Below are 26,369 nucleotides of genomic sequence, written 5' to 3'. Positions count from 1 at the left end.
AAGGTTGCAAACAGGATTTCTGAAAAAATTGTAAATGTATTTCTGTTTCATGAAGGTTTGTGTAACATTGTATGTTATTTAGAGACCAGAGGCTATAATTCACTGGTATAAGCATTTTGGTAAGGTCAGTGAAAGAAAGAAAGAAAAAAAGTCATTTCTGGGTGTAATTACAACAATTCCTTGGGGGACTATATGATGATTGATTCTGCTGTATTTAATAATAAGCTTTCTGTTATTTTTTTGGCAATAAGTCGATAATAGAAACGATAAAGATGATAAGGTGTGGAGTTAAACGCACATGAAGATGATGTAATAATTGTAAACCAGGCCTCAGGTTACCCAACATCAAATACTATTCATTTGCATTGCTCATCATGAATGGTCCATAGGCTAGTAATATTATAATATTCCAGAGTTAATCTTCATCATTGGGGTGTATCGAGATCTTCATTAATGTCACTTGCATTGGCCCTGCTGTTGTCTCAGTGGGTGAGTGTGGCACACAGCAGATGGCACAGGCAGACGCCAGTCATTAACCAGTCAACAACATCTCCAGCTGTCGGCAATAAGCTCACAGCACGCCAGCAGCCAGAGCAGGAGCACACAGGTAGGACATCCGGCCTAGGCATCAGGCTCTGTGGACTGATAGTTAATTTGAAAGCACAAAATGGGTACTCCATTAACCAACCTATAATATGGCTTAGTATAAAATGCTGATAAATCCTGGTCAACTATAGTTTGTGTAAAGTAAGTAGTAGTAAATGCTTATGCTGACAGCTTGCTCTAGAGCATGCTTACACTATTACTATTAACCCCCCCCCCCCCCCCCCATAACCCAAAGTCATGACTTAACCTCACAGTGCTAGTATAATCACATGCCTGTTTGCCAACATGGATAGAGTTTGTTATTTCATAAAAGAGCCCATGATTAAAGGAGTAATGCCACAACACATAAAAAACATACACAAATCTGGGTGAACAACATATGTTGCTAATAAACCCTGCCAATGCCAAGGAGTAGATCTAATTCAGACTTGATCCAATCTCGACCCCAATCTTCAGCGGCATACAGCCCTGTATCACATTTCTATTAGCTGCTTAATTCCCGCAGCCACTCCGCAGTATTGTGCCTGTGTGCGCCTGTGTGGCCTGAAATTAGCCCCGCGCTCTGCCTGTTCACACTTCATTTCACAAGTGCTGTAGTGTGCACGAACAATCAGCACAGACAAATGAGCACAGATTCATGAACAATAGTAAAAAAAATTCTAGTGCGTACTTTCATTTTTTTCAGCATCGGTTTAAGTAGTTTTTTTTTTTAACCAAATCTCATTCCAGCAATCTTAATGTGCTCTTTCACAACATGAGCTAATTACCATTTAAGGGGTCAACAGGTGTCTGCATAAATATTGTGGGGATGACGACCTAGAAAGTTTGGGATCCCCTAAAAAATAAATAGTAACAGACAAGTAACAAACCACTTGAAGTTGATGGGTTTCCAGTTTCCCTACCAACCTCAAAAACACCTAATAGACGAGACAAATCTTCAAGCTCGGTAATGGCCAGTGACCATGAACACTGCTGCATGCAGCTAAAAAAAAAGTCAGCATTGAAGGACATACTTTACCCTTAACTATCCCTCTCTTTCCCACAACCTTGTCTCACTATATAGCCTCCATGCTAGCAGCACTTTAGTACATCAACATGTGTAAATACAAGTCCTGTTGGTTGCTCTTGGCCCAACAATCTGTTTGCTGAATTCGTTCCTCTGCTCAGACTCAAGTGGTCTGCCCAGATCAACTGTTGCACCATGTTATTCCGATCACGCTTGTTTTCAGCCGCACAATTTATCAGCAGTCCTTTGCGTGTGCGATGGGATTAGCGAGGTGCACACGGCGGTATCGTAAATCCCACACGCACTCTGGCACACGTCCATTTCTGCTGCTCATTTCTATGCAAGTCTGATAAATGAGGACCAATGAGACCACCGACATGCTTGTTTACAATAAAAAAAACATCAACATCTCAATCCCAACTGCTACTCTATTCTCAACCGAAGCCACGGCCTATACATTTCTGACATTCAGCCCCTGATCAGGTATTCACAGGCGTACCCTGACGTCCCCACTGACACAGGGACTGAGGTAATCTAAAGGATTGGGGCGAGCACGAACCGAAGGCATGAGAGAGGAGGGGAGGGGGAAAAGAGACCGACTGGGGAATCACATTACAAAAGATACCCGTCATGAATAAAGAAAATAACATAAAACGTAATAAAGGCTTGTGGACCAGAGGAACACAGAACGCTTTGAAGTTTCGACCAAGAGACGGCTCCCACTGTGCATCTTCTCCCCATTCCTCATTCATCAGTTAAACATGGCGTCCCCTGGTCTTTGTCATTGATCCTATAGAGCGGCCTGGTTGGAATGTAGAGATATCTGAAAGCGCTATCTGTTTTACAAATGGGATCTGAGGGCCATGAACTGGAACGACTTTTAAAAGGAAGTGAATATGTTTTTTGTTGGGGATTTTAAGACTGCTGGCACGCTTCAATATGGGATGCGTCGTTTGGCTTTCAGATGATAACCCCTGGGGATGTTTAGAGACATTTTGTGCTTGGTGCAATTGTTTAGAAATGATAAATGCAGTATAAGACAAGACAAGACAACAATGTGATTTGTTAATAAAACACCAGCAGAAAGGAGAAATGACTATGACTATGCTATTGTTATAATATTGGAGCGCCCGGATGGTAAAGCGCTCATCTTTAAATTTCATTAACATCTAAGATTCGTATATATGTATATATACACTAACTATGCCTAATCCTACTGTGAATACAACAGGCTTTATATGGAATACATTTGTGAAGATCATAATGTATGCATTTGCGCTTCTGCTTGTAACTAAATCTGGAGTGCACGCTATTAGTTCCCCTTGTAATGATATTCTGTTACAATCTGCACTGATCCCACTAAAGCCCACAATATCCCCTCGACAGTTCACCATAAATTATGCCTTAGTCAAAGCCATGCTCGTGGTGCTGCTGGCTCACACATTAAATACCATGTTTGTATATGCTCAAACTACCAGTTTAATCAGAAGCCAAAGGTATTTGATTATTATGCTGATTTATATTGACAACTAATAAACATCAACAGCCTACTGCATATAAAAGCACTACAGTTATGCAGTGAAGGGGATCATCAATTTTAATTCTTTATAAAGAGTTATTAGCCTATACACTTTATTAGATAGAAAGGTTAGAGAGGAAGAGACCTGCAGCAAATTGATTTCAGAGATAAACTTGGAATGCTGATGCTGACGATAAGGTGCGACAGCCGAAACTCTACAGTGCAATGAATCACTTTGGGTCATCTGAATAACAAACAGAAACATCCTGTAAATATATGATGAAACCTGTGCACAAAATGTAGATTGAGATTTTATGTATCTCATGGGTGAAGCAAAAACTAAAACAAAGGATGAAATGGATGAAAAAACGGCACAGACACCATGGTTATTCATCTCTGTCGGCCAATAACGAGAAGATCAAAGCAAACCGACACAGGTTTTTAGTGCTGACCCTGAATTACTGAATGGATCTAAAACTCGAGGGACGTTGAGCGCAGAAGCCGCAGTCAAAGCTATTAACTTCACTGACAATACAGGCCACAATCTGTGTCCTCACCAGGCCTGAGCTTAGCCCGCTCCTGCTTTGTGTCAGGCTGAATAGAAAGGCAGAACATTGACTCCAAGATATTTTCAGGTGAGGGGAGGCGCTTTTCGCTTGACACAAGACACAAGTTGACCAAAAGTGTAATACCTGACCATGGCTATCTATCTTTATTTCTGCCCACAAAAATGTATATCTTGTGTTTTGTGTGCTGCACAACTCTATACAGAAAATATGTTTTTCACAGAACGCACATAAGCTTGTGTTCGATGTACCACCGTCTCAGTGACTTAGCAGAACCTCTCAAACTGACGCGTGGTATTGTTGCCTTGGACTTGAATGGCCTGGAGCCTGCAGTGAGCTGATAGACCTCTCCTGGCACATTTCTGCCATTTAATATATGAAACTATTAAAGCCACATGACAAAGCAGTATTATTACAAACCCTGTGATGTATGAAGTAGCCGCAAGCTTTTCTATCTCTAATTACCCTGCTAACTCATTATGGAAATGTGACTTTTTTCCATTTCTGTTCATGACAACTCCATAACTGATGTCCCTAAAGCCAGACACTCAAAGTTCTCAGTAAGTATTTAAACTCCTCCAATTGGTATTTACACTAACAAGACACTAATACGGTGATGAATTGATCTTCGGTGAGGCAGCCATAAATTCAGACGGACAGAATAAAATGGGAGATTTAAACATTCAGTTTGTTGCTGCTCTTTACACAAGAGAGGAATGCGCAGTAAGTAAGTTTACCAACATGTCATATTGTAATCGACGACGTATTGTAATTTCCAGTGAAAAGCAGAAAACAGGTTTAGCAGCACTGACCTGAGGCGTCAAACCGTGGCACAGATACATGATGGGAACATTGTCTGAGTCAGGTCCTTGGTCCAAACACAAGTCGTCCCTCAGGCTGTTCTTCAGCTATGAAACCAAGAGGAGAAAACAAGAGTTATGGTTCTGTAGAATACATTTTTCTGGATGAATGCATTCTGACACAAAAATTAATAGAGAGCACAGGTACAGCATACCTTTGTTTTGCTTGTGCGTGCCCTTCATTCATATATGAAGGACACAGCATATCCTCTTTCATAATGTAATTCTATCTGCCAGAAATCTCAAATAACTCAGAAGTCAGAACAAGAAATACATTGAAATTGGCATGATTTAGCACTAGATTGGATAAATTGTAGGTTGTAGATTGGATTGGTCGGCAAAATATACACTGCGTTAACAAGTATTATGTAAATTGTATTTCAGTGTTATGAAGTTATAAATATCTATTCAATGTTACTCATGGATGGTATTGTGTCTCAGGGCTCTTTGAATCACTGACATCAATCTCAGACACCTGTGATAATTAGTTGTCAGGTAAGCCCAGTTAAGGGAAAAACTGCAGAAAAAAGACGTTCCACATTATTAAGCAGACCACCATTTTCAAGTTAAAGTTACTGTCGAGTGGGCACATTAGCATTATTTGTTACACAGCCTAATGGGGGCCTGAAAAAAAAAAAAAAGAACCTCCTGCAATCGCTCAGTCATGCACCGCAGGCAAGACCCGGTCACTATGGCTGCTTTTCAAAAGTCAGTTCACTGTAAAAAATATGCAGGGGTTGAATCAGACAACAACTATGCATGAAGAAAGTGCTTGTTTGGTCTGGGAGAACGCCTCTCAGCTGGAGACACACGGCAGTCCCATCGAAGTGACTCAATAAAGTACATAGGAAGCCTTGATGCTGCACTGCTTCCTTTGAAATGCCCCATTTTCCAAAAGCCGTGTTCAGTTGTTTTTATAATTTATAATAATTGAAGTGAATTATTTTTTAGAGTCCTGGTTTAGATCTAGTGGCACTTGTAAAGACAAATATTTCCGAAGCAAGAATTTTTGATCAGTTTTGAAATTAACATTGTCCGAATGTCAACGCTGTAACATCCTGCGACAGTATCAGTAATGAAAATATCTTTCTAGTTATATAAATATAATGAATAGACAATACACCCACACAGGAAACCATGGAGAGGACTGAAAAAGACTCTTGCCATTTCACTAATACTTGTTGTTTATAGAAGTTAATGTCACTAATAGCATTCAGAGCATATTCTATTGAGCGGCCCTGTCCCTCTGTCTCCTCTCTGTCTGTACAATATTAATTAGTCCATTATGACTGAGAGAAGCCTCTGTTTGTGCCACTAAAGTGAAGAGTAATGGAGGCACTGCAGGATAATTACCACTCCGAGCACAAAGTCACGCAAATGCTTCAAGCAACCTTCACCTGCCGAGGCCACTTTTAAATATGAGAGGGAGCCAGGAATGGGCACTTTTTGGATCCCAGCTCGTATTTTACATTTGGCTCAGATCCACAGATAATTCAAGACTGGCGGTGTACGGGAACGATCAGAAACACTACATTTCCTTGTACTTGGACTTTAATGGGAAAAACGTTTCATAATGAACTTACTCTGTGGGCCTCGTCGCAAACTTGGCAACTTGAATTTGTGAAATGATCAAAAAGAAGAGACATTACTGTTTGTCACACAATAAACAGCCATTTGTCATTTCTTATTGTTATGAGGATGGATGCGTTATGTTGAAATTTGCAGAAACAGACAGCAGCATTTTCTGAAAAGATCAACGGATAGAAAAGGATGATATAACGAACGCATTAATGATATTGTTATTATACAATTGTACAACAAAATTATGTAGATGAGATGTCGAGTTAGGCCTGAGCTGCTGCAATACACTGCGTTCCAAATTATTATGCAAAAAAACAATAATAATGAAACTCATGGATGATATCGTGTCTTGGGGCTCTATGGATCACTGACATTAATCTCAGAGACCTGGGATGATTAGTTTTCAGGTTAAGCCCAGTTAAGGGAAAAACTACTGAAAAAGGGTGTTCCACTTTATTATGCAGATCATTATTTTCAAGCAATATGGGAAAGAAAAAGGGTCTATCTGCTGATGAAAAGCGTGAAATAGTTGAATGCCTTGGTCTAGGTATGAAAACCTTCGATATTTCATGAAAGATTAAGCATAATCATCATACAGATAGAGAGAGAGAGATTTGTGGATGATTCAGAGCACACTCCGGTTTGTGCAAATAACGGCACAATATGGACGGTTTCTGCCAGACAAACAAATCAGATTAAGAGAACAGATGCTACAAAGCAGCATACAGGTATTTGAAGCTGCTGGTGCCTCTGGAGTCTCCCGAACATCAAGGTGTAGGACCCTCCAGAGACTGCAGTTGTGCACAAACCTTCTATCCGGGCCTCCCCTAAACGGTTAATTGAATGCTGATGAACAGAAACGGCGACAACGGGCTCAGAAATACATGAAGACTCATTTTCAAACAGTCTTGTTCACTGATGAGGCCGTGTAACCCTGGATGGTCAAATCAATGGAGTAGTAGATGGTTGGTGAATGGCCACAATGTCCCAACAAGGCTGTGACGTCAGTAAGGAGGTGGTGGAGTCATGTTTTGGGCCAGAATCATGGTGAGAGAGCTGGTCGGCCCCATTAAGCCCTTTTAGGCTCCCTGAAGGTGTGAAAATGACCTTTGAAAAAAATGTGGAGTTTCTGACTGACCACTGTCTTCTATGCTACAAAAAGAAGAGCCGTGCTTTCCCTAACGAAATCCTCTTCATGCATGACAACGCACCATGTCCTGCTGTAAAGAATACCTCTGCATCACTGGCTGCTATGGGCATAAAAGGAGAGAAACTCATGATGTGGACCCCCTCCTCCCCTGACTTCAACCCTATTGACAACCTTTGGAACCCCCCCAAAAACTCACAAGTTTAATGGATTTAAGAATTTGGAAGCTGCTCTCACACAAGGGCTCCTATGGTGAAATATAACTCGACCTGTTTTTTTTTTATTGAAATAGCTTTTGATTTCAGTAAATATGACCTCCTAATGCGACAAATTCAACAAATGACCATTTTCAGTTAATTACAAGCTTTAAAATGTATTGAAACGATGAGTTGCATAATAATTTGGAACAGTAGATTTTGAGGTTTTTACTATATTTATTACTCTCATTTGAGTTGACAATTTAGAAAATCTTAGAAAAATGTCATTTGCATAATAATTTGGAATGCAGTGTACATCGTCATAGTTTTACATAAGGCTTGTTCTTAGAGACGCATAGCTATGCTTGAAGTAGGATGCAATAAAGAGAATATGTTGTTACTGTGCGATGTAAAAAGTAGAAATATAGGAGCACTTAAGGAAATGACTGCTTTTTATGGACTGGTTGCTGTGCTATTCAGAGACAAAGGCAGCCGACATCAATAACTGGTAGTTATAGGACATGTGCTGCAGTACAGTAGTTGTGATAGAGTGGACTTTCTGACAGTAGTATTTTTTCCTTTGTGAGATAATGCAGTCTTCTTAATAAACTGTCCCAAACAAAATTAACCCTTTATAGGGCACTCACTGAAATACTTTTAAATAAATAATTTCAAATTAAGTTTAGTTCTGTTTTCGCATTTTTCTAAATTTTTCAGTATCATGCAGAAAATCAATGTGAGCGAAGTTACCATATTTGGTTCATTGCCCTTAAAGGGACTAAACGGAGTTTAAAAATGTTAAAATTTTGTATTTTCCTCCCCCCACATGTTCCAGCCATGTCCTAATGTGTAGAAAGAGCCCAGACCTGTTCACCACAACTGCCTCTGAAATCCTGCACTGTCACTCAGAAAGGTGTTAATTCAGGTCCGAAGTGCCGTCATGCACAAGCTTAATATAGAGGCTGCAGTTACGCATAAGACCTGAGATGGCAGTAGTGAGCATAAAATCACGAACATGACGGCAATTCGGACCCAAAGTACCAAGTTTTTCAGTGACAGTGCAGGATTTTAGAGGCAGTTGTGGTGAACATGTCTGGGCTCATTCTACATATTAGGACATGGCTGGAACATTTAGGGGGAGGAAAAAACATAATTTTAGCATTTCTAAACTCTGCATAATCCCTTTAAGTGTTAAAAAATACTGTAAACAAATAAAGTTACCTTATTTAGTTCATTGCGCTGTAAGTGGTAAAAATATACAAAAAGTACTTCTCGGGGTGCTGGTATTCAGGACACATTGTGTTTTGTGATATTTATGTTAGAATGATCACACCGGTCATAGGTAATAGCTTGTGTAATGTGATTGATCTTTATGTGCAGTGGGCGGGGTCAGTCACCTCAAATATTGTTTGCCTAAAAATGTTACTAAAAATAATCTTTGGAATAAAAACATAGTCCTCGGGTTTACAAAACGAATTCACTTTAGGTTTAAGTGAACAGGGCGTATGATCAAATATGGTGCATGCCTTTTTCATGCTGTAATTTCACGTATTTCACTATGTCTTCCAAAACCAACGCATATATCATCACTTAGCACAATTACTCATCAATAAAATGTGTGAGTTTCATCAACTTTCCATGGTTAGTTTTCAAGTTATGTAAAGAAATGTACAATGAATTTAGCCAGACTTGGGTCTTTATCAGACTTCAGAGAAAACAGGAAGTTGAGAGTGCAACTAGAGCGCCACTAGAACAGGTGGGTTACGTTTTAAAGCACAACAACTTTTGTATGTACTTTAAAGCCAGTTTAAAATAGTGATACTATCTTTATTTTCTGTCGCCCCAAATCCCATTAACCAGGCCAAAAAGCTACAGCTTTACAGTAAAATATTTCAGCTTCATCAGACATTTCTATGCTCAATGTAGGCCTCCCATTTCCCTTGAGGGGCAATAAAGTTTGCTGAAAAAGTCCAACTTATTCCTTGTCCAGCAAATTCCTCGAGATTTTAGACAGCTAGTTTTCTTATTTTATGCAAATCCAAAGTCATTAAACACAAACACAGATTTGGTCCACCCACCTCGACTCGCCTCCATGTCTAGAGCACCTCTCTGCCTCCTCTGCAGTCACATCACGCCGCGTGCTGTAGGCGTTTCAACACAAATAGCTGATTTACTCCCGAGGCCCAGCAGAGCCTATTCCACAATATCTCAGCGCCTGTCACACTTATTACAGCCGTTCAATAATCTGATACAGCACTCTGCCCAGAGGAGTGGCCTCGCTCCCCCCAGGGCTAAACTTTACTCTGAGGTCAGGTGGGGCTGCAGCCAAACGGTGGGCAGCAGCTCAAGAGATTTACTTATCAAAAAAAATAAAATAATGGAATAAACGATGGTCTAATGACATAACCAAACTATAAGCCTGTGACAGATACGGCAAGATCACTGGTGCAATAAAAATAACGTGCCTATATAGAAACCAGTGATAATCCTTTTCAGGCAGAGGTAAATCAATGCTATCTATAAACCCATCAAGCTCGTATTTCACAGCAAGCGCATGAAAACTTGCCCATCTAAATATTTCATTTACTCCTGAATGACCAGCAAAAAGCATAATCTCCAAGTTGGTCACTCTCGCCTTAGCCGTTAGTTTGCATAATAAATAACTGACGATCACAAGGTCACTTCACATCACTTGATATTCTGCTGGTCTTCTATGTATTTGCGCGGCTCATCTTAGTGAGAGGTGCAGTCTTTGCAGCATCAAAACCAAAGCCTGAAGCAAAACTTAGCTCTATTTTGGGTTGTCAAAACAGCTGCAGCATTGGCTTGGAATGTGCATAAGCAAACGACACCAATAATTCATATCTTTATTTATTGCGGAAAGATCCAAAGAGGTGTGCGATATATATATATATATATTTTTTTTTTACTCCAACTGCATTATAACTTCTCTAATTAAACAAAAGTGTTTCCATAGAAGCCATTCTATCACATGCACATACATAAATGTTCCTGTTCTCACTATGTGTAAGCATTCACTCAACTGAGAAAAAAGAGAAGAGAATCTAAGTTTAAAAGAGAAGTAATCATCATCTAATTAAGAGCTTGTGTACATTGTGTAGGCAGAGAGAGTTTTACCAAAAGCCTATCACACCCTTATTAGTAAGCCTAATTACTTTCCCATTTCCATTAAATACTGACACTGTTTAAAACCTTTAGGGAAAATGGAAAAAACAAACTCATTACACCTAAAACGAACAATCAGGACATGATGCACCTATCTGTCAAGAGCATTATACTTTATTTAAAGTGGACGTACCCACTTTTATACTCATCCATTTTGACCCCTTGCAACATACTGTATTATCTTTGCACTGGGCTATGTGGCATGGCATATATAATCCCAGAAGAAGAATCGGGATGTGACGATTGCATTAGGAAAGTTAGGAATTTTTTATTAGAAAAAATAAGATCAATTGATTTCACATTCGAAACAGGAAAAAGTTAGGTACAAGGTGCTAACATACTGAATTATGGCACAGAAAAATGCTAGCAATCCCCTTATGACTGGATCAGATCGGTGCTTAATTTGATCCCCCAATTCAATTTTTTTCAGGGTAAAGGATCCGGGAAATATTTTGGAGGATCCGGCAAAAAATGTGTCTGATATAATGGTGTCTAATGAGAGTATTCCAGGCAAATGTTTTGGCCTGTTCTCCCAATCCATCACATCAGACCAAAAGTGTTCCTGAAAATACTTTACAAATTTACATTTACAAATTAAGCACTGGATCAGATGTAATATTGCTAGTTGTCAAATGTTACTACAGTGTGACTTAGAAGTAAATCCTATCCTAAAAGCCTCTCTCCTGACCCCCGTGTGTTTGCCTGGGTCTGATCCCGCGGCTCCTCTTTGCGCTGAATACATCACAGCAGTGGTATTTGTCAGTGTCTCTCCGAGTTTGTTTGTGTCAGATATGTAAACTTCACATTTGCATATCTCAAATGTCACTGTGGCAGAGTGGGCCTCGCACATGCTCCGTCAACAAATAACTATCAAACCCCGCGCTCGTTCATTCAGAGCAGTGCGGCCCGCAACTGAAGTGTTTACCCAACAACAAGCACCAGAGCCAGTTATCAGACTTCTGCTCAAGCTGCGCTACAGGACTTGTATTGAGCTGGGAAAGTTGGAGACAATATTTCAAGTTAAATTTTGCATTGCCCCACATAGTTAATACTGAAACAAGACAACCGATGCCCTTGCTGCTGACTATGTGAAAAGAATATTCAAGCAGTCTGTTGTCTAAAAAAAAAAGAAAAAAAAAAGAAAGAATAATACTTTGGTATGTCCGAGAAGTCAAACCTGACCGTTTTGATGACATTTGAAAAGTGTTCACCTCAAAAGTAAGGCTTATAAACTTCCTCAACTTTCATCAATATTTCTGTCGAGTCACAGCAAAGGACACAAATACACCTGCTCAGACTGCGGTCTTAAAGGCTGGAATAAGCCCAGAACTCCACATCTCCAAAATGAAAGGCCAAAATGATTAGTGCTGAGACCAGGCCAAGGAGAAGTCATTTGTGTGTCTCTATCAGCAAACGCAGTCAAAGTGCCTGATCATTCCGCTCAGCTTTCACCAGATTACTGTCATTTTTCAATTATGCTAAATCCTCCCACAGCATAGAGCAGGAGAGGGACCGTAGTGCACTCTGTCAGTCCTAGCTGCTGCCAAGGGAAGCGTGCTCCACAAAAGGCTGGCAGCACAATAAGCCTTCATGTTAATGGCAAAGTTTAGTAATGCAAAACATATTGGATACTTGACAGGTAATAAAAGTTTTAAAGAGGCAATTAAAAGTGCAAAATGTGATGGTGTAATCACTCAAGTAAACTTGAACTATTAAGAAAGTTGGCCCTGTTTCACAAGTACACAGTAAAGTACCACTCTTTGACCTTTGACCTCTTGGGCGGCACAGTTAGGCACAGCTAGAAGGTCCCGGGTTTGATTTCCGGCCAGAGGGGGCCTTTCTGTATGGAGTTTACTCGTGTCTGCGTATGGGTACTCCAGTTTCCCCTACTACTAAAAACATTTACAATAGGCCTGAATGAATGTAGTGTGAGTGAGTGGTTGGTGGTGGTCGGAGGGGCTGATGGCACAGACTGGTCAGTCTACTCCAAGAGGCAGCTGTGGCTACAGCAGTAGCTAACCACCACTGTGTATGGAGTGAATGAATAATAATGACAGTGAAGCGCTTTGAGAAACTTGGTAATACAGGCTTGGAAAGCGTAAAGCGTTTGGGCAAAGGCTTTAGTGGACAGGGCAGTTCAGAGTTAATGGGGATGAATAGACATACAGCAAATTACCGGAGTCCGGACTCGAAATCATAACACAGGGATCAGAAAAGTGCTCCATGTGCATCCCAGCAGCCTTATTACTGGCAGAGCCGTGACAAACAAAACGTTTGTAGTAATGCAGTTTGATTATCTGTGCATGTGAAGCGCCTCATTCGCTAAGGCACAGAACACAGTGCTCACATAATTAAATGAGTTATGTGCACTCTTGTAATTTAAGTCTGCATTATAATTATGAATGAGAAAATGCAATTAAAATAATTTGTTAAGACAAGTAACAATTAAACAAATTACTGAACATTGCCGCAACAGTTCTTTTGTTTGAATAACCTCCACTAATTACCAATGGGCCTTTGAAACTGCAGAAGCCTTTTGGTTCAAAAGCGACAACACAGGCACACTGCACATGTTCTCACTGCTGTCTCCACAGCACACAAGACAATTATAATGAGTAAAGCACTGTTTGGTTCGTATTTATAATTGCCTTAAGTGCTGGTATTTAATTCATGTTGGCTTTTGTAGATTAGTTTCAAAACATGAGGTGCCCAAATACTTTTCCACACCAATAAAGCCAGAACTTAAGCAGACTTATCAGTGGTACTGACCACTCCATAGGCCACTGTGTCACTGTAGGAGCGCAGCTCTGGGTAGATGTTGGACAGAAACCAGCTGAAGGGTCGGCACCGCAGTCTGGAGCGCAGAGCCTTCCTCTCTGAGATGTCTCCGATATCAATCCCTGAGTTCTGACAAATACACAAGCATTTTATTTTAGTTCTAATGTACAGTCGAAGAAAAATGCAGCAACACAATCTTGCTCGTCTATTGAAAATGTTTGAAAAGAAACCAGGAGCGAAAACCATATGTGTTAATACTAATCATCAAAACCAGTATCATGCTCCTTTTATACATAACATAACCATGTATTGATGGCAAACATCAGTAATGAAAAGGGAAAACAGCTTATCTGGCCAATCTTTTCATCTCCACTCATTATAATTTTGCTCCCATGTAATATATATTATCAGGGAAATGCTCCTAAAACAGTTTTTGTAAGGAAACCCAACTTTTCTTCCTTTGATGGCTAATACTATGGTCTACATGTCAGCTGACGATTGATAAAGGTGAGGTAAACTGGAATCTTCAAGATAACTGAAATATCTCCAATATTTTACACAAACATAACGTGTTTGTGTAAGCGCTCATTGTTCCATTTTGCTTGATATTTTCCGGTCATCTGAGCCGAATTATTAAATTTTTAAGATGTCATAACATTCTTTTAATTCATTGGCATAATCAGCAAAACACATAACTTTAGGAGAGTCAAATGTCAAAGTCAGACTGTCCAACTATCTATTTTAAACAGATACTGTACCTGACCTAAATTGTGTGTCTTTGTGCTGTACGACATTGATAACAGCTGTGTTTTGCATTTGGACCAGTTGCTAGGTGATGCGTGAACAAACACCCACACATGAACTGCCCTCACCGAGGTCTCTTCATTTCACACTGGCTAAGCACAGATAGTTCACACGGACAGAGAGGATTTGTAATTTGCCGTTCACCTGCAGGGGCACGTTCCAGGCCATGTAGACGTGGCTCTTGTACTGGTCCATCCACACCTCGGCGGCTCTCAGGGCGTTGCGCCTCACGTGCATGGTCAGGTTTTCAGTGTAGGGTTTGTGGGCACGCTCGATGTGGGCAATTCTGGAGCAGGGCAGGACCTCCACGCTGCCCCCGCACTGCCACACCTGAACACAGACAATTTCCTTCCAGTATTACAGAACTTCCAGTATTGCTGGATTGCAGGTTTTAGAATATGATGCTGTCACCGGACCCAGTGGGGGGCAGGAGCCAGTTTTTCCTATTAACAGCATTACACTTCCACAAGTCGTAGCTAAAAAGAAAATGTATGGATTAGAAAAATGATCATGAATATCAGTCACTGGGTCCATGATCTCTCTGTACAAAACCAAAAATGTCCTCAAAGACAATTTTTTTTTCCCTCTATACAATAGTATAGGCCTTTAGAATGCCATGATGTCACCTGCAACACAGCAATTGCAGAAAGAAAAAGAAAAAAACTGGACACTTTATGTTTAATTATGAGGCCAGTGCTTTTTTTTGCTCAGTGACGATAAAGGTATTCTCAGTATGTGACAATCTTCTATTTCAGAGAAAAGGATGACGTCTTTGGGTGAAAAGAGTTGAAAACTAATGAAAACATATATGTAATTACTACATGTACAGTAAATGGACAACATAATGAGTGCTTACGTTCTATTTTTACTCATGCCTATTACTTTCCCTGCTTGAATCTATACGCAAATGCAGCTTTGCCTAGGGTACATCATGTTCTGCCTGATATCCATGATTACTTCTATATCATATTTGGAGGAGGAAAAAGAAACTTTGATTAAAACTGAATAGTCAGAGTCAGAATAACATTGTCAATATCGCTGTGTGTTCACTTTTCAACTGTCTCCAAGTCTTGTTCTGGTAGCAAATAAACAAAGTTATTCATAGCTCTAGAGCGGCACAGTGTTCCCAACAATAAGTCCAGTCTTACTCTTCAGTGCATAAAATGTTATTTCCTGAATCTCAGCTCAAGTTTGTGCAGCCGCTTTAGCGTGTCGTCGCAAACAAGCACTTCTGAATATGCTGCCATGGGGACACACGGTTGTTTTGTGTGTTTTGTGTAATCCTGTGTCCTCTGGCTTCATCCCTGCTCACAGTGGAACGGTGGCATTGGATCGAGCCAAAGAGCCTCGGCAAGCACTGTGCACAAAATCCAGACTGCGCTCCCCCCCAAAAATACCTCTACAGCCGCCGTAAAGGCTTAGGGCCCGCTATTCTTCGAGCGCAGCGGTGTGTGGAGCAGGTGGGTGTGCAGTGGAGATACAGGCTGAGATGAAAGAGCAGCAGATTTAGAGGGAAACCGAAGAGAAAAGTGACAGGGAGAGAGCAGAATGATGAATTGTGAGCTATACAGAAAAATACAATATGTCGAGCAGAACAGGAGACAGAGAGGAAGCATCCCTTTTGTTCGAGCCCAAATCAATTCTACCTTTGTTCCAGAAATAATATGATTATGTGGGGCTTTCGAGAGCGCCGGAGCATTTGTGTCCACACTGGATGAGTCATTAAAACTGAGGGTAATTGTTGAGAAGTGAAAAGTTCAAAGGGACCCTGCAGGATTAGTCGCATAGAGTAAGAACTTTTCCACAATTGAACGTCGAATTATACAATCGCCATGGAAACATTGATGAAGGAAATTTTGGTCTTAAAGAAGAACTGAGTCACTTGTTTACCTTAATAAATCCTTTCCTTAGTCCCTCTGGGGGTAATACAAGTGTTAATGGGATGATTGGGGCGGTCTTTTATCTCCCCCAGTGTCTTTAGCCAGAAAACCACAATTGCAACATTGCTGCCTCTGGGTCGGAGTCACCAATACACACTAATGGAATCTCAAAGAAGAAGCTAACAGGCTAATGGGCAAAGCTAACTGCGGGCTAGCACCACTTAAACAGTATTTACAGCCAAGTTTGAGTGAAAAAAATGATCTCCATTGTGTAATAGGATGAACAATATCCCTCTCTCTCCTTTGTCTTTTCTGTCAGCGTAGTATTTGCTCTCACAGACAATTAATGATTAAAAAAACGCAACATGCTATGACACCTGCAGTGGCGCTCATGGCCTCTAGGGGCATGTGTTACTTAGTTCCGCTTTAAAGGAATAGGCCACCGTTTTTAAATACTGAGATATGTTCTTACCTTAGCTTAGACGGGTTGATATGTAGCTGTCTGGTCTTTACGCGTGCACTCAGTCACGTAAACAAAGCACAGACGTTAGCATTTAGCCTCTCCCAGCAAAGGTATAGCTCCAAACTGAGGTGAAGTTAGTTGCTATCAAGCTCTTTCCCTATTTAAATATGGTTACATGAGTCTTTACACGATCCAAGTATAGAAACACAAAATTAAACTTGGTAGCAACCAACTTCACCTCAGTTTGGAGCTATACTTATGCTGGGAGAGGCTATATGCTCTGTTTACGTGACTGAGGGCACGCGTGAAGACCAGACAGCTACATATCAACCCGTCTAAGCTAAGCTAAGGTAAGAACATTATCTCAGTATTTAAAAACGGTGGGCTATTCCTTTAAGATACACATCTGTCCAACATGTACTTATGAATATGCACAGATACAGATGTGGGACAAAAACAATGTGCTGTATCCTCTTGGATCGCAATCCCAATTATTGAAAAGTGTAACATAATCTAAGGCCCTCAGTATTCTCTTTTCATTCTGTTTTCAAACCAAAAACGGCAGCAGGCGAAGTTTACATTATTAGTCCAAACTCACTGTTCATGGGGAAGAATTTATAAGCCTGTTTTAACTGCTTTCAGGGAGTAGACCAATGTTACTTCTGGGTTCATGATTATTAAAAAATAGTTAATAATACAGCACCCACTGCACGTAGCCATCTTTTTGCTCATGCATCTGCAAGCACAATATACGGCAAAGAGCAGACTGGATGTCACTCTACTTTGAATAAAAAATGGTACGAAAAGGAAGAATCAGGTGCAGTGCCTTAACGCACTGTATTGCTTCCTTTACTTGTCCACTCAATGCCTGAAGTTTGATCTTTAGGTCTATCCACAACATCAATCAGGTAAATGTCTGGCTGGTCTATAAACTTTATGTGGTAGTTATGGTAGCTGCAAATGTAATGAAGCACCTCTAAATACCGAATACAAAAGAAGAGAGTAATTGCAACCGCTTGTCGTCCCAGTCCATGGAGACCGCAAAATTGATAGTCAATTACCATCTTTCAGTAGATGCAACATCTTAAGAGGTGCTGCAAAATTGAAAGAGAATCCTAAACTGCACTGAGGACTTAAACTTGTGGTGAGAAAGCAGGCAGTGAGAGTTCAAGCGCTTAATGAGATGATGACGATTTATAAAAACATTGGGTCTAGCAAACAGCAGGAAATATTAAAAATGCAAGAAAATAAACACAGCAGATAATTCATCTTCACAACAGGCGTCTTTTGGACTGATCCTAAAATAGAACAAAGTGGGGATTAGTGTACATGCGATAAATTACTTTGACAGAGACGAATGCTCGGAGGACCTCTTTTGTCGACAGATCATTACTATTTTACATTACGCACTGATCTCTGTGATTTTCAAGGCTGTAAAAGATACACAAAGTCCATATACATTCTCTTCAGTAACTCACATCCTTTGGTCATACTTAACTTTGCAGCACAGCAATGATTTAGTAACAGGATGGAAGTAGCAAGGTGCCACATACATTAAGCCTCTTACACTCTATTTTTCTGAAGGTTTGCTGCAGTGTGGATGACCTCAGTCGATCTCTGCTCCATAGGATAAACCGTGCAGTGCACAGGTCAGTGGACAGCTGCTGCCTTCTATGGTCAGGGTTACTAACACACAGGAAAACTCTTCTCACTTACATGAGCCTGAAAATGTAACTGGTTCTCAATGCATAATTCAGGCTGTGCAATGGTAGCACTAATTGTAGTAGTAATGTTTTTGTGTCAATGAGAGAGCGATCACTGCATAATATGCACAATAATATCCCCACATTTCAGTTTCAGTGAACAGGATAAGCTCCTTAAATGTTTGACCAGAGGGAATCTCGGGGGTAAATTAGAATCCTCTAGAAACGGTCTCTGATGATCCACTCATCAATCATCTCGGATAACTAATAAAGAAGAACTAATAACAGCTTATTAAATCTTTGAGGCAGTTTAAGTATGTGCTCCAAGTGCCCCGGGTTGCCTTAAGCTGCACAATCTCCAGAATTCCGTCACTGAGTATTTTACTGACATTGATCAGGACTTGTTTGGGGACTGGGATTTTAATAATAATAATAATAATAATAATGAGACGAACAAACAAAGATGGCAGAGCTATTGTTGGTTGTAGGTGAGCTGAAACATGTGTGTTTTGAGCAGTTTTTTGTAGGTGGCCAGTGAGTCTGAGTTTCTGATGTGGATGGGGAGAGAATTCCAGAGGGTGGGGGCGGCGATGGCGAAGGCTCGGTCCCCCAAGGTTCGGTGATTTGATTTGGTGATGGGTTTGAGAAAGTGGCAGAGCGGAGGCAACGGGATGGGCGGTGGCGTTGTAGGAGGTCTGTGAGGTATGAAGGGGCCAGATTGTTTAGGGCTTTGTAGGTGATGAGCAGAACTTTGTAACGGATGCGCTGTTGTACGGGGAGCCAGTGAAGCTGTTGGAGGACGGGGGTGATGTGGTCTCTGGAGCTTTTTGCTGGAGCAGTTTTTGTAAATCAGAGGAGGGGAGACCGTACAGGAGGCTATTGCAGTAGTCGAGTCTGGATGTGATAAATGCAGGAATCAGAGTTTCAGCGGCAGATGTGGAGAGGGTGGGGCGGAAGCGAGCAATGTTACGGAGGTGGAAAAAGGCAGTTTTGGTGATCTGGCGGATGTGGGGCTTGAATGTGAGTGTGGGGTCGAAAATGAAACCAAGATTTCGGATCTGGGGAGAGGTGGTGACTGTGTGGCCATCAACGGAGAGAGTGAAGTCTTAGGAGGAGGGGAGGAGTGATTTGGGACCAATGACGATGATTTCAGATTTATTATATTTATTATATTTATTCATTATTTTGGAAGTGATGGAGAGTCTTATTATGTTCACCAAGCCATAGAAGTCATATTGTCACCAACTGTGGTGCTCACAATGCTTTCTGATTGGATAACTGTCACAAGAACCAAAACAATAACATATAATCAAGACAACCTTGACATAATCTAACATTGGTTTTGTAATTGTAAATAAAACAAGCATTACTATCGTTATCAGTAAAAGCAGTATCTGATTTGTGCATGTGAACCCTACACCCGGCAACTCAGATAAGCTGTATTACTGAACCAGTTAGAGGAAAATCGTACATATCCATTATATCATAACAAGTTAAAATATTCAATTATCTGTAACTCTATGATGGGAAAGTAAGAAACAAATGATTCAGCTATTGTTATTGCAGAGGTCTATTTTGTAAAATGTTGCAGCTAGTTCATCAGTCTATCTGGCATTTGTTGGAGCAAAGCTTTTTGACAACTCGTCTTATGTACCGGTAGCTTGGTCACGTCCTGTGTAACAGTTAGCACCTTGTTACAGTGTCATGAACAGTTTCGTGTTTTCTATTCAGATTTTGGGATTTGAAGCCTTTGCACTAAAACTAAAAATGCATCTAATCGGTCCAACAAAAGCTTAGTTTTAGTCTATTTGATAATTGTTGTATGATTAAGAACTAATTAGTGTAAAAGTGCAGCTGCTGCTGTGAGTGAGTCTGCAGAGCTGAAGTGGGTCTCATTAGTACTCCCTGCACATGAACACAGCTCAGCACCGAGAGGATAATGACAGATAAAAGCCTTCTGTCAAAGGAAAGGTCATTGTTCTGCTCCATTCTCAACATGCGAACTCTGCGAGACATTTCAATTTGGAGTCAGATTAGTCAGAAGGACAACAATTACACTCTGTGACTTTTCCGATGCTTCTAGTTTTACGAGGGAGGTTATTAAAGAGATCCAATAACCCTTTCCTATTGTAAGACAAGAACACTTGGCATAATTGCATAATTTGGAATAATATTTTAGCAACAGAACTTTCAAAGACTAAAATCAACCTAGTTCAAGGTCATGGTCAGTTTAAAGCACATTTACAAAGTCAACATGGCCCCAAAATGCTGTACATTTTACTGCAAAACATGACCACACCAACTGTGCAGGACATCGCTGCACAACAAGATGTTCTGTATATATCATGTGCAAAAAGACGTAGATATATGTAGTGCAATAAATATGTGACTTTGACAAGGACAAAAAGAGTATTACAGTGTTTCATGCTTGCAGTTTGTCAAAATTATATATACAAAAAAAAAACAGATGAAGAACCAGTGATAGGTGATTCATGAGAAGCAAACAGCGGCAATTGTGGTCTAATCTGACATATTGTAAAGGCAGTTCTTGGTGGTTTGACAGAAAAATATTCAGATACTGTACATCGCCAGATGTGATTGCATGCATTGCTTGAGGAGACCACGATGTTAGGCCTTATCAGTATGTAAAGTGCCTGCTCTGCTGTACAAACTTACCCTTATACCCAGTTCCACGTTCTCTCCTCCATAGATCTCCATGCCTTCGTCCAGCAGACCAATCTCCTCAAAGTACTTGCGGTCGACGACAAAGCAGCCAATCAGGGCAGGACTTCTAAATGCAGAGAAAAAAAAAGAAAACAATAAAGTCATGCAAACAATAAATTGATTAGAATACGTGACTCAATATAATGCAATTCAGGGCTATAAATACTAAATGACTTTCATGACACTCACGCAGTTACGGTGGCCCAGAGGAGCTACTTTTCTAGTCATCTCTAAACATAGGGCTTTTATGATAAGCCCATACAGTCCATTATACTAACAAATGACCCGGCTGTCAAAATGATGCCTCGGCTACGAGCACAAATTCAGCACATTTTGGGAGCGAGAGTAAACAGATCTTTCATCAACATCAGGGAAAATATCTAGCATTAGCATTTGTCCTGTCAGTTCCACACATCAATATGAAGAACAGTGATGTGGCAGGAACAGCTCTATTCCTGAAAAATACAAACGCTAAAGGCCAGATCCAGTGTACTTAAGTAGAAAACAAACCCATCGATGTGCCAATAGATAGTGTTTGAGAGCACATCTCAAACAATGAAAAAAAACAACAACAAAAAACATTTGCATAAATCATAATATATCATCTGAACAGGCGAGGATGTAGGTCTATGTAGATTCAGGTCTAAACACTGACTTCCTGTCGAACAGAGACTTTAAAGACGCTCTGTTTTTGTGCAACTCTCCCCATGGCATTGCACCAAAACATATCTGACATGTTAGTACGATATGAATCTCAGGCTCTGAGAACCTCAGGGAGTGGTCTCATGCTGGTGCCCAGAGGCAGGAGTTAAAAGGGTAAGGGTGTATCTCAGTTTTATGAAGCTAATATCTGGATGTTAAAGGGGCTAGATGCAAGTTGGCCATTTTATACTCACTACTGCCACGCGTAACTGCACTGTCTATATTAAGCTCATGCATGACGGCAATTTGGACCTGAAGTAACAACTTTTTGAGTGGCAGTGCAGGATTTTAGAGGCTGTTGTGGTAAATAGGTCTGGGCTCATTCTACACCTTAAGACACTGCTGGAACATGTAGAGGGAGGAAAATACTTAATTTTAACATTTTTAAACTCTGTATAGTCCCTTTAAGTTAAGCTATACTTTAGGGAATTTCGTTCTCTGCATTTGACCCATCCTCAATGTCGCTGTGGAGACCTGTAGGAGCAGTGAGCATCCAGCGAGGGGCAGTGCTGGGGGACCCATCTCCAAATGTGAAGCCAGGCTAATGGTCAGAAACACCTGGCTGAAGGATTAACCTATTGTACATGTTTTTATTGATAGGGGAAAGTGTAGTACCCGGAGGAAACCTGCCATTACTTTTGAATTACAAATAGACTTGCCTTGTCCTGCCTAGATGCTTTCATGTGGCAGAGGTGAAGTTGTTGTCTTTCCTATGTTTTAGACGTGTACCTGATGGGAGCAGTTTGGTTGCGCTGAGTCCACCAGGACTTGGGTGGGTTGAGGTATCGACACCAGAGCTCCCAGTCGAAACCCTGGGCGGACAGAGGGTACTCCTCGATCTCAAATGTGTCATACTTAATGTTGTCAAAAGATGGAGACACCACTCGCGTCCGGTCCTCCTTTATCCGCTGTAAGATCGGCTCCGCCCTGTCGACAAAACAAGAAGACAATATGCATTTTATTCCTTCTTTTTAAATTTGATTTATCTTTGTATCATTTCGTAATCAGACTTGATATATTTTAATCCAAAAACCCGTTGGCATGGCTCTTTTTAGAGGGGGTGGCCAAGGGACACACAGCAACTAAGAGCTAGAATTGAACCACTCCAGTGCAAAAACTCAAAGTTAAAAGCCTCCCACTATAACCACTCATTTTTTCAGTATCCAAGTTTCCGTCATGAAAGAACAATGGATGATTTTTCTCATTTTGTTTGTCAGAAATGCTTTAATTCAGATGGTAGCCACAGCAGGGCTTTAATAACGGAAAATACTATAATAACGACTCTATTGAAGCGCACATTAACAAAGGTAGACGCATAATGGCATCTGTATGTTATGGCACCTTTGGGACACATCACTAACAATCATTTGAATGCACAGCGCTTACACTAAAGTGCAAATTCTGAAACGCCCCACGAACCTCCCTGTCATCTTACTGCCGTGTTTGATAATAAAATCAAAGCGCAAACTTCAAGGCAGAGCTTCCATCTTGCACGCTAATTGTTCGTTAGTACTAGATGCTAAGTTCGCTTGCGCAGGAGAATTTATGAAATATAAAACAAGGAGGGACACAGAGGTAGAGACGCAATTAGTTCAAGCTACACATCAAAGGCTGCAGTCAAGGTAAAGGGCACAATTTTAGCACAGCAGGGGCACAGCACGGCTTGGCTGTTCTCATATCACACACCAGCAAGACGGTGGATGCATTCACACTAATTTGATTTAAATAACACATTTAATGAAATTTTACTAATGTGACCATGACCAAGGTTAAAACGATTCCAGGACAATACAAAATACTTGAACTATTTGACTCAATGAGGTGAACACATTCACATAAATAACAATAAAAAGCCACATTGTAGAACAGTCCAAATAATATATTGGTAGTTTATGTTACAAGAGTGAAAGACAAAAGGCTAACACAAAAACATTTTTATTACTGGAGGAATCTTAAAAAACACACAACACAATAATAATACAGAGGAGATTTTAGGTTCAGTAAGTAAACACGCAGCTCATGACAATTTCTGCCTAATTTGCTGCAGTAACTTTTATTGTTTGTTCTTAAAGCAGTAAAAGAACAGAGGAGGTGAGGGGATTATGGCCGTTACAAAAAAGCCGCTGTTCTTGCACCGGACTGGAAATAGCCCACACGGCAGATGATTGCAGCCTTATGGAGATAATTATGTAGATCAAGTGTTTTGTGCCCGAGGTAATTATACAGCAATTTCTCAACATCCACAAAACATGTATGAGAATGGCCAAAGCGGTGGCGAAATGACGGGTGTTGTACATAAGTGGAAGGCTTACTGGACGTAATGGAATTTACTTGAAAAGGGGAACACATCATAATCCTCGAATTTATAAAAGAGTGGGCAACACACAGCAATTTAATTGAGTTTTTACAAGCAAAATGGGCAACGTTTCCTAGGCTGGTGATTTGTGCTCCTTGAGTACTTATAAATGTATGGTATGGCGAGATGTCAACAGCATTCAGGCTATGAATAAAAACAAGCACTCAAAGGATACTATTTTGACATATCTATCTGTATAATTTAACATAATATGGATGGAAAACAGCCAATTATCCAGAATAAGAGGATTGCATAATGAAACATGTACACTGTTATGAGAAGCTTGTGTTGTTGAGAAATCCATCCTTTGAGTGGTGGTGTCAAGTGTTGTGTCCAAAATGGCAAAATTGTGTAAATCCTAAGCAATAAATAGGGCTGATTAGCATGGCTGCTCAGTCCACATACAGCTCTGTTGCTTTTGACGGGAAATTAACCAACATTTTTCACTAATTCATTGTCAATCAGCTGGATACACAGACACTTTATTGCCCTGAGGTCTTCTTTGTAAAACACTCAACAGCAGCAGCATGAGAGGAGGGGTATAAATCATTGTGACAGGCAGACACAGGACTCTACAGACATTTTCCACAAGCGGAATCATGGCAGCTCGCTCTGGATCACAAGTTTCATATCAAACATCCCATTTCTGACAGTTTTCTGATTGGGCATGTTCACACAAATAAACCTAAATATACAGCAGAAGTTCATCCAGTATCAGATTCATCTTCTTAAACAATAATTGGATCTCGATTTCCAGACTCCTGTGCCATGTTGAAGATTACAAACTGAAATGGCATGGCTTTCATTCACAGATTACTTGGAGCGAGATGAAAACCACTGATGAGAGTTGCAGCAAATGTGGGCATGAGCCTGTGTGCAGTGTGTTGATCCCCCGGTAACATCTGAACTGTTGATTTGTTGCATTCATCGATGACTGGTGCCGACAGCTGGCCCTCGGTGGGAAAAACAACTGGGCCAATCAGGGCTCGGCTCGGTTCACAAAGGCGGCATCATGTTCTTTTAGAGGAAAAAGCGAGAGACGAACTGGCAGTGAAGTGGAAACCTACATGCAGACTTGCAGCTGTAAACCCAGTGTGTGTAAGGGATAACTTGAATTGGCATGTAATTATCAACACATTTAAATAGAATCGAGAATGGTTCCATTAAAAACAGAAATGTGTCTTCAACACGGCTTAAACAACGTTGGCCAACAAACGCAGTCATAACACATTAGAAAAACGGGGGGAAAAAATAAAATAAACATAAACTAAGTGTTGTAGTGAAGGCCAAGAGAACTGTGCCCTTTAGATATTCTCAATTTTACAGCAGCCTGAATACAGCACTGCTCCCAGGCAAAATCCTCCTGAATATTTGCTGACATTTTCGTTTAAACAGAATAAAGCAACAACGAGGAATGCATCAAGAGCATGCCTATAATCCGTTTCTGTTTATTTTGTTGTCTTGTGCCGTGTCACTCTTGATGTTTACACAGCACTTGATGTTCAAGGCTCACAACCTCATGCTTCCTCACTTTTTACAAGAGATGTTTCAAATAAGAGAATCTAGGTACAACCTCCGAGGAACTGATCTGCTACAAAAACCTATGGCGAAGACTAATACCACGAGGAGATGTTTATCAGTTAAAGGAGTTGATCTATGGAACGGTTTACCTAATCAACTTAAAGGAGCTATACCTGTTTGTACAAAGAAACAGGGTCACTCAAATTTCAAACTGCTATTTTCTGGTCCAAACTCATCTCAAACTTTTCTAATGCTTTTACAACATCAAACAACATTACAACATTCGTCACAGGGACTGATTTAAACCAGGTTTCGCAACTTCCAGAGAGGAAAACTGTCACTTCACTGTAAAATATGCCTACTAGCCTGACATTTTATAAATGTTTAAAAGGCTTTAAAACCAGTGTTTTTTGGAAAATGTCTGCTTTTACCATATACTAAAGGACAAAACAAATTATATTCCACCCATCCATCCATCCATCCATCCATCCATCCATTTTCTTCCGCTTTATCTGGGGCCAGGTCGCGGGGGCAGCAGTCTCAGCAGCTCGGAGACATAGTCCCACCAGCGTGCCATGGGCCTTCCACGAGGCCTCTTCCCACTAGGACATGCCTGGAACACCTCCCGCGGGGGGCGACCAGGAGGCATCCGGAACAGATGCCCTAGCCACCTCAGCTGGCTCCTTTCGACGTGAAGGAGCAGCGACTCTACTCCGAGCTCCTCCCGGGTAACTGAGTTCCTCACCCGATCTCGAAACTCATTTCGGCCG

General features: G+C 40.7%; 1 protein-coding gene across 1 annotated transcript in view; it reads right to left on the bottom strand.

Annotated features, from left to right (window-relative positions):
• The window catches only part of LOC306971112 (polypeptide N-acetylgalactosaminyltransferase 18-like), a 109,746-nt gene that overhangs the window by 10,208 nt on the left and 73,169 nt on the right, over positions 1-26,369 (bottom strand). Inside the window, exons 5-9 of the mRNA XM_079567261.1 lie at positions 22,452-22,649; positions 20,973-21,087; positions 14,395-14,580; positions 13,438-13,575; positions 4,510-4,605 (exon numbers count right to left, since the gene is read on the bottom strand). Of these exons, the coding sequence (XP_079423387.1) occupies positions 4,510-4,605; positions 13,438-13,575; positions 14,395-14,580; positions 20,973-21,087; positions 22,452-22,649 (733 nt within the window). The remainder of the gene's footprint in view (positions 1-4,509; positions 4,606-13,437; positions 13,576-14,394; positions 14,581-20,972; positions 21,088-22,451; positions 22,650-26,369) is intronic.

This window comes from Gobius niger, assembly GCF_951799975.1.
Source record: "Gobius niger genome assembly, chromosome: 12".
Classification (NCBI taxonomy): domain Eukaryota; kingdom Metazoa; phylum Chordata; class Actinopteri; order Gobiiformes; family Gobiidae; genus Gobius; species Gobius niger.
This window is presented reverse-complemented; position numbering and strand designations above follow the sequence as displayed.